Below are 10,320 nucleotides of genomic sequence, written 5' to 3'. Positions count from 1 at the left end.
TTGAGTCAGTTCGCCTCGAGAGTCCGGTCGTCTCAGTCGATCACAAGAGAGCGACTCGCACGTTTCTCATTATACCTGAACAGGTGAACAGGTGTGTGTTTGGTTCGAAAGTTTTGTAGTGTCAGCTATTCATTAGCCAAGAAAAATATTAAGCGCCTTGAGAAGCTTTCAAAATGGGCGCCTTATCTGACTTGAAAAACTTCGCACTTTTGGCGGTATTAGGACTTTTTTTTCAAACAGGTAAGTTTTTTTTTACAAGCCTTATGGATTTTATTCGTCGTGTCTAAAAACATCCATTCCAGACTTGCGGTCAGAAAGTCATGAAGCGTCACCAGGGCGGGGCCTATTAAGTCCTATTCCCGCCAGATAAATTCTTTGAAAATAATTCACTCATTTATTTCCTGATGTACTGACATAAGTGAAATAATAATTTTTTTTATAGTTTCTTTTTAAAAAGTTTGAAGCCCACATGAGCTAGAAAAAGCTAACTTTATACATTATAAATAAATTGTTTAATTAATCAGTTTTTAAATTTTAGAATCTTAATTAAATGAGGTAATTCCTTAGTTTTCTGAGTCATAGTTCGGTACCAATGAAAATTGTTGATCTTAAGATCAACAATGTTTCTTTTACTCTTTAGAAGCGAAATCTATGAGATTACTGATTTTTTTGTTTCAATTATATAGTTTAAAATTTTTCGAAAATTTCTGAATTAACATTTTTTAAATGATTTAATAAAAATTATAAAAATGAGTGTTTGTTTACATTTTTACAGGTAAGAAACAGTCGGTAAATTCACTTTCGATCGTGTCTTTGCGTTCGTCGAACTCTATGGTTGCGTGATACTTCATCTTCATTTATTCAAAGAAAAAAATCGATTAACTAATTCCTATAGGATCCTTATTTTTAATAATAATTCCTGATTTAAAAAAACAACAATGTAAAATTGTTAATTTAATTTAGGTTGAATATTACGTATTTTATTCTAGAATTTAATATAAATGTTATTTACCAAATTTGAGAGTGAAGTTTTATCATAAAATTTTAGAATATTATGTTTTAAAAATTAATTTGTTTTTTTAATGAACATTTTTCTAAAAGTCTAGTTATTACTACTTTCTGCATCATAAAAGATGAATTGAAAAATACTGGTTAATAAAAAAGGTCAAGTCCTATTAACTTTTCAGAAATTGACGTCATTCTGAATATTCGGCAAAATATCATCAGATAATATCATAAATAAACTTACTGAATTATTGTATAATATATTATAGTGCCAACTTTATATAATTTTTGAAAAAATACATTATTCCATATTTTATTTTTTGTAATAAAACATTTTTAATCAGAGATGAAACTCATTTCTCATACCATGTGACTTAAAGCGGAAATTAATAAACGTTCCCCAATTACAAATTTAATTAGAGTTAAGCATTCTTGGTTCAGTCATCTATTTCGCTCATTCCAATGGAATTAGTCGAAACTAATTAGTGAAAAGAAGAGTATTCATTGAGTTTTTAAAACAAAAATAAATAAATTCAATATAATCTCTCAGCAGTAAACTTATTTTAAAATAAAGCAGATATACTTTGATATAAAATCATTTTTTTTTTAATTAAAAATGACTTGCAATAAATTCAATATAACAGACTTAATTAATTAGAGTGATTTTCAGAAAAATATAATTATAATAATAAAATAAATTCTTTTAAAAAATGGTTATATTAACCACAACGAAATCTATATTAGTTATAAATTCATAAGATTTTTTGTAAAAATATATCGTATGTTCAACAAAATAAAATTAATTATCATTAAAATAGTTAAATTTTTAACCAAATAGGTGAAATTTGAAACGAAAAGGAAGGATTTCTACCAAAAAAAAATGAAATTTCAAACTAATAGTTACATTTTCAACTAAAAAAGATAAAATATTTATTAAAAAATAAACTAGTTCAATTTTCAACCAAAGAAATTATTTTTCAACCAGAAGAATCGATTTTTTAGCTAAAATGATGAATCTTGAACCATAAAAATAATTTTTTTTTACCAAATAATTAAATTTTCTACCAAAAAGAAGAATAATTATATTCACAGTCAATAAAAACTTTAATTTTCAAAGAAATATTTAAATTTTCATCTCAGAAATATGAATTTTAAACTAAAAAATATGACTTCTGCTGGAAGAGATAAAACGACGATTTTTCTATCAAAAAAATCTAACATTCGAAAAGAATATTTGAATTGTAGATAAAAAAAAATTTACAAAATAGTTAAATTTTAATAAAATAATTAAATTTTTAACGAAGAGAGATGAATACTCAACCAAAAATAGTAATCGTTGATATCTTCATCTTAAAAGATTTTAAATCAAACACAGACTTGAATTAAACCACAAAAACAATTAATTTTAAATAAAATACTACAATTCTCAACTAAGATAGATTAATTTTCAAACAAAAGGTTCAATTTTCAAAGAAAATTATGAATCCTCAATCATAAAAATGAATTTTTTTACCGAATAGTTCAATTTTTGACCAAAAATATAAAAAGGACGACTTATCTACCCAAAAAGTTCGAAAAAATAGCTGAATGATAATCTTGCCAAAAAAAAAAAAATAGTCGAATTTTTAAACAAAAGATATGAATTCTCAACTAAAAGCAGCAATGCATAGTTGATATTCAAACCAGAAATATTTTTATTTTAAATCAAAACAGATTAATAATTAATAATTTTTAACCAAAAGAATCAATTTTCAACGATAATGATGAATCTTCAACAACAAAAAAAATGAATTTTTTACCAAATAGTTGAATTTTCGACCAAAAAGATTAATATAGTTATATTTTATAGCTAAAAACTTAATAATAATAAACAAAATAGTTATTTTGCAACCAAAGAAATGAATTTTCAAGTAAAAAGACGGATTTTAACAAAGAATAATTATATTTCATCACAAAATGAGTCATAGTTATATTTTCAGATAAAGAAATTAATTTTTAATAAAAATTAAGTTTTTAAGCAAAAAAAAAGGGTTTTCAACTAAAATTATGAATCATAAAGAAAAATATTTTAAATAAAAAATTCAATTTTAAACAAAAAAGGGTTTTGTAACTAATATGCTAAATAATATGATATAATATGAATTAACAACAAAAAATTATACATTTTTAAGGAAAAAGTTCAATGTTCAATAAAGAATTTTTTTTCTTAAATGCTGAAATAAGTAAAGAAAAAGATTCCATCCAAAATGTTGAATTTTCATGCCAAAAATAAAGATTTTCTATAAACCAGTTGAAACTTGAAACCGAAAATATGAATTTTCAAAAAAAGAAAACAACATTAATTTTAAACAAAATAGATGAATGATTAAACAACGGTTTATTTTTTAAGCTAAAATTTAGAATTTTTAAGGAAACAGTTATCTCTTAAACCTGCAGAAATAAATTTTTTATCTTATGGTCGAACTTTTTTTAACAAAAAGATTAAACTTCTACCAAAAACATTTTCATCTTCAATAGAATTGTCTAAAAAATACGACTTTTCTACTATAAGAGACCAAAGTTTGATAAACTTTCGGCCAAAAAAGATTAATTTTTAAGAAGATAGTTGAATTTTCAACAAAATAGTTAAATATTTCAACCAAAAAGTATAATTTTTAACTAAAAAAGATGAATTATTACTCTAAAATACTAATAGTTGATATTTCCAACTTCAAATTTTTTTATCTTAAATCATAAACAGAGTTGAATTCAACAAAAAAATACCAATTTTAAAGAAAATGGTTGAATTTTAACCAAAATAGATTAACCTTCAACCAAACTTTTGCGTTTCGAAACAAAAATGTAGCAAAAGAGATGAACTTTTAAACCACATAAATGATTTTCAACTAAGAAAGATTTTCCATTCAAGAAAGAAAACCAGATTTATTTTCCACCAAAAAGAGACCATTCTCAACTAAAAACGATAAATTTCTAATAAGTAAAATTAAAATATAATAAAACAAAATTTTAACTAAAAACTAAGTTTTTAATCAAACATGGAGTTATTAAAATTTCAGTCAAAAAACCTAGTTTTCAAAAACAAAGAAAGAAATTATTCTCAACCAAAAAAATGAATCTTCAACCAATGAATGAATTTTTAACAAAGTATTTCAATTTTCAGTCAAAAACGATGAATTTTCTACAAAAAGGTTGAATTTTCAATTTAAAAATATATATTTCAACATAAAAGTTAATTTTCAACTAACTAGTTGATTATTCTATTAAATAGTTTAATTTTCAACCAAAAAAGATAACTTTAACAATATTGTTAAATTTGGAAGAAAATAATAGAATTTTCTACCAAAAAAAATAAACACTTTCAACAAAAAATATAATAGTAGACTTTTAAATCAAAAATAATTAACTTTTAACCAAAAATAGCCAAATTTTGTTATTGGTTTAAATTCGCATTTAAAAGAAAAGCTAGAGAAAGGGGAAGTTTCTATAAAGCAGCGAAAAAGAAAGGAATCTCTTTTTAAAAAGGGGAATAGGGTAAAGAGTGCAGGGTCTGACTTAATAATATAATAAATAGAAATTTTTTTTGAAAACGAGAAGATATTTTTGAACATGAAAAATAAAAATACAGGGAATTTCAATCTCTTTTCAGTGTACTTTATCCCAGACTCGAATATTCAATTTACTCGACTATAGTCTCAAAAGGAATCTTCTTCGAAGCACTTCCGGTGACTTTTGCTTCTGTGGCCTCTATTTTTGCATAATTAAATTCTGCGGAAGGGATGAAAGAATCCGGCATTCGGAATAAAGTGAAAGAAATGATATTATTAAATTCCATGTTATAATCAATTATTTTTGTATCTATAAACGTCTAAAAATGATTTTGCATCAAATCCTGATATATTATAGAAATTGGAATTACGTACAATAATAACAGGGTTGCTACCAAATCTTGATTTCGAAATTCCCGGTTTTTCCCTAACTTTTTCCTGACCAATTTTCCATTTTGCCTCCCCGTTATAAATTTTTCTTACTGATATAAAAAGATAATTCAACTTATGATATCTGAAATTTTAAGGAAAGAAAAAGTTTGTTTCTAATTAAAAAACTTTTATGACTACAAACGTATAGACTGGAAGATCTTATGTATAAAAAAAAGTATTTAATAAAAATAAATGAGTAAAACCGCATCTTTGACAACATAAAGGTATTGAATTTTCAACAAAATTGATAAATTTTCAACTGAATTTACAACAAAATACATAAAGTTCCAACAAAGACAGATTAATTTTAAGTTTAAAGAATTAATTTCTAAGCATAAAGACGAATTTTCATTCAAATATTGAAATTTTTAACGAAAAAAGAAACTTTTTTAACTGGAAACACAATAGTTACATTTTCAATTAATAAGGTTCAAATTTGGAACCAAATAAAATTGATTTTTAATATCATAGTTACTTTTTCAAACAAGTAGATTAAATTACTAAAAAAAACTAATTTCTACAAAAACGGTAAGGTTCAACAAAAAAATGGAATAGTTAAATTACAATTTAAAATTATGAATTTTTAACACTAAAAAATGTCAACAAAAGAAATTAATTTTCAACCAAAACGATGAATTTCTAATGGAGAAGATTAATTTTCTACCAAAAAAACCAATTAAATAAAAAGATAAACTTTCAACAAAAAATGGAATATTTATATTTTCAGTTTAAGAATTTAATTGTTGATAAAAAATTATTGTTAACCAAACATGGAATAGTTCCATTTTTAGTTGAAGAAATTAATTTTCAAAATTAAAAAAGAATTTTTAACAAAAAAACTTCAATTTTCAAACATAAATGGGTTCAATTAAAATGATAAATCATCAATAAAGAAATGTCAACAAAATAGTTCAATTTTCAACCAGAAAAAAAGGATTATCAATAAAAATGATAAATTATTAACAGAAAAAGAATGTAAAACTAAAAAGGATCAATTTTAAGTTAAAAGCTTGATTTTTAACCGAAAACGTGTATTTTTAAGCAAATATATCAATGTTCAAATAAAAAAGGTAAATTTTAAAGAACAAAATGGAATAGTTGAATTTTCATTTTAAAAATTTTATTTTTCATTGAAAAAAGTGTTCAACAACAAAAATCGATTTGTAACTATAAAAAATATACTTTTTCAACCACAAATTAAATAGTTATATTTTCAGTTTAAAAAATTCATTTTTAAGAAGAAAAATATTTGAATCGCAGCAAAAAAATAAATAAATTTCATCCAAAAAGAGAATTTTTTCACCAAGAAGATTAATATTCTGTAAACCAAACATGGAATAGTTAAAATTTTAGTTAAGGTAGTTGTCGTGCCAAAAGTCAGATATCTGAAAAAAATAGTTTTTCTATGATTTTAAGAATAAAAATATTATAACTGATGTCATTTCAAATAAAAAACATGATTTTATATTAAAAATATTAAAATTCACAAAAAATATATTAATTTTAACTACGTTTTTTGCAATTGAATTTTTTCTGACCGTTGCTTCTTACCAATTTTTGAGAAATGATTGCATTCTAATAAATGACGGCTTATTTTCCGGGAAAACATTATCTAACACCCTATTGTTTCCAATTTTTAAAATATCTAAATAATCTTAAAACATAATTATTTGTTCAAAAACTTTTTTCTTAAAAAAAAATTGTTCTGACGAATTATAGCCATAGAAGAAGAAATAGATGCCATAGAAAAATTTACTTTCAAAATTAGAAGCAGTAGAGTTGTAGAAAATGTTTTCACGGAAAAATCAATCCGTCATTTATTAAAATGCAATCATTTTTCAAAAATTGGTAAAAAGCGACGCTCAGAAAAAATTTAATTGCAAAAAACTTGGTTAAAAATAATTTTTATTTTTGTAAATTTTAATATTTTTCATTGAAGAAAAATGTTTGTATTTGGAATTACATCGATAATAATATTTTTATTCTTAAAATCATATAAAAAATATGTTTTCAGATATCTGAATTTTAAACAAAATAGTTAAATTTCAGTTAATAAAGTGGTTTAATCAAAAAAATTCAATAAAATAGTTCAATTTTCAACTTAAAAAACAGGTTTTTAACGAAAAAGATGTATTGTCAAGGAAAAAAATTAATTTTTAGGAAATTTATTCCACTCTCTTATAAGTTGAATTTTTAAACAAAAAAGATGAATTCTGAACAAAAAAATGCAATATTTGACATTAAAAAAAAATCACTAAAATGATGTATCATAACTAAATATATAAAAAAAAAGAATTTGTAAGAAAGATGTTCCACTATGCACTAAGTAGTTGAATTCAACCGAAACAGATGAACTCTCAACAACAAACTTAATAGTGGATATTTCAGCAAAAGAATATTTTTATTTTAAACGAAGAAAGAATTAATGTCAACCAAATAATTTCCTTTTAAACCGAAAAAGAAAAAAATTTTACGATAAGGGATAAATTTTAAAATCAAAAAGATGAATCTTCAACAAAGCGTTAAGTCTTCAATCATAGAAGTTTTTGCAGTCAATAAAAACATATATTCAAAATTATGAATTTTCATGCTAAAAAGATGACTACAAACCAGTTGAATTTTCAAAAAAAAAGTTAAGTTTCTAACCAAATACAGTTAAACTCTTCTATAGCACCGATTTTTGGGCTGATGGTGGGTGGGAACAAACTCATTGCAGCCCGCTGCGCTTTTGCTTGTTCACGCTTGAATGCTTGTCTGAGTGGCAACCACAGGCCCCGCGGCCCCCGCGCAGCTCCAGTTATACCTACCTGCGGCGTGGCATCAATTCTCGGAAGGGCTATTGAAGGGTTCCACTGTAGTTGGAATTTTTGACAAAATTGTTGAATTTTCAAACAAAAAATTATAAAAATAAAAAATACATAAAATTATACTTTTTAAAGACTTACTTTTTTATAAACTTTTTTCTTTCGCTAAATATAATTTCATTAAGTTTCCGCCTTTATTTGATTAACAGAATTTATATGTATGTTCGTACCCTAAGTTTATAAAATTTTCGTCAAATTTGGTGTTGCGTTCATGCATAGTGGATAAAATTCTGTATAATTTTAATTTCTCTTACACAAAAATGTACAAAACAAATAAAAAATATATATAATGACTCTTTCAGTTTTCCCTGATGTGCCCTAACTAGTTTTAAATTTCCTAACTTTCCCTGGTTTTAAAGAATTCCTTGGCATGTAGCAAACCTGAAATAATAAAAAAATTTCTTTCAATTATTTCATCAATTAAACATTTTTTAACTTGTGAATTATAGTTTCTAAATATTTCTAATCAAGTTTTGGCACTATAAGCTCGTTCCAAATTTCGCGTAATGCAATTTAAGCATATGCTTGAACACTTCGGTCTAATTAAACTGCGAGTTTGTCAGCGATTATCAAAGGTAGGAATGAGCAAATCCTTGAATAGGCTCTTGATTATATTGAGTTATCGTTTATCTGTTCAGTCACAGTGGATTGCGCTTCACATGCCTTCTCTAAATCATCAAATCCTATGAAAATGTGAATTATCTGTCAGCTGTGATTTTCAATATTTTGCAATAAATAATCTCACAAAAGTTGAACTTACAACCAAAATTAGATCTTAATTTTAAATCAAAACCATTTGAACTCACCTAACAAAAATTGACGAAATAGTTGAATCCTCAACCCAAAGAAATTATTTTCATCCGAACAGTTACATTTTTGGCCAAAAAGGACCACTTTTTACCAAAAATAGATTTTGAACTAAAAGCGATAAATTTTCAACTAAAAATAGAATAATAAGATTTTCAGTCAAAAAGTTAATTTCCAAATAAAAAGAAAACGAATTTTCAACAAAACAGTAAGCTATTCAAAAAAGTAATTAAATTTTTAACAAAATGGTTGAATGTTCAAGAAAAACAAATGAAAAACAAAATTAAACCTTCAGCTAGGTAGTTGAATTTTCAATACAAAATTTATTCTCAGCGTAAAAATAATAGTTGTTATTTCGCAAAAAAAAACTATTGAATTGAATCATATTTTTTTAATTAAAAAATCTACTCAAAATTCGACAAAAGAAACTTTTGTAAAAAAATAGTTGAATCATCAACTAAATTAAATTAATTATTAACCAAACAGTTACATTTTTTATCAAAAAAATAAAATTCCTTTAAAAAAAAAAGAATTGACCAAAAAGGAAAATTTTCAACCCGGAAAGATTTTTCAGTGAAAAGGGAAAAAAATTTCAAGCAAATTGTTCAAATTAAAAAAAAATTGAATTCTCTAGAAAACAGTTGAATTTTTAACTCAAAAAGATGAATTTCCGACAAAAAAAAGATGCCCTTTTAAGCTAAAAAGGTGAATTTTCTACAAAAAGTTGAATTTGCATCCCAGAAAAATATAAATCTTCGATAATACACTTCACTTTAAACGAAAAAATTGAATTTTAAACAATAAACTATCAATTTTCAAACAAAAAAAAAGCATTTTCTACAAAATATCAATATTTTCAACTAAAATAATTAATCTTCAACTAATAAAATAACTTTCTACAAAGTAGTTCAACTTTTAACCAAGCAGCTACATTTTTCATGAAGAAGATTAATTTTCTACTAAAAAAGGCAAATTTACAAAAAATATATATAAATTTTCAACGAAATTGTTGAATTTATAGCTAAAAATGCAATATTTAATATTACAAATTAGTTTTATTCTAAATAAAAAATGTAATTCTTCCATTTAAACTAAAAAAGACTTCATTTTAAATTCAAAAGATTTGAAATCATAAAGAAAAAGAATCTTTAAAAAAGTTAAATATTTAACAACAAAAATGACATTAAAAAATGACAAGTAATACATTTTTAAAAAAATTTGTAAACTGACTTGAATTATTCATAAAATTTTGAAATATCTTTTAAGATGTACAAGTTTTCTTAAAATCTTCCAGATTTTCGTCGTCATTTTTAACAATCTTTTTAAATTGTCTTTAAAACCAAATTTTTCACAATGAAAAATTGTTTAAAATTTTTTCAAGAAGTTTAAGAAAAGATCTTTATTTTTTTCTTTTAATTTCCAAATTCTTTAAAAAACTTTAATTGTTTTAGATAATTTTTACGATTTACGATTTCAAGGGATTTCAAAAAAATTTGTAGGATTTCTAAATATTTTAAGAGATTTTTTTTTAATTTTAATAAGATTAATTTAAATTTTATTCCCGGGTTTTTTTGAATCTCAGAACTTTTTTTGTAAATAAAATATCGAGCTGAAACTTTGGGAAATGTATTAGAGTACAATAAAGTACGTTTAGATACTGCATTTTG

The 10,320-nt window shown here is 23.7% G+C and overlaps 1 protein-coding gene across 1 annotated transcript in view; it reads left to right on the top strand.

Annotated features, from left to right (window-relative positions):
• Positions 1-27: 27 nt before the first annotated feature.
• Positions 28-10,320, top strand: part of LOC117178049 — a 19,573-nt gene continuing 9,280 nt past the window's right edge. The window contains exon 1 of the mRNA XM_033369256.1: positions 28-240. Within this exon, the coding sequence (XP_033225147.1) occupies positions 174-240 (67 nt within the window). The 5' untranslated portion in view covers positions 28-173. The remainder of the gene's footprint in view (positions 241-10,320) is intronic.

The sequence above is a fragment of the Belonocnema kinseyi genome, chromosome 8, assembly GCF_010883055.1.
Source record: "Belonocnema kinseyi isolate 2016_QV_RU_SX_M_011 chromosome 8, B_treatae_v1, whole genome shotgun sequence".
NCBI classification, from domain to species: domain Eukaryota; kingdom Metazoa; phylum Arthropoda; class Insecta; order Hymenoptera; family Cynipidae; genus Belonocnema; species Belonocnema kinseyi.
Note: the sequence above shows the minus strand (reverse complement) of the source record. Positions and strands in the feature narration are given on the sequence as shown.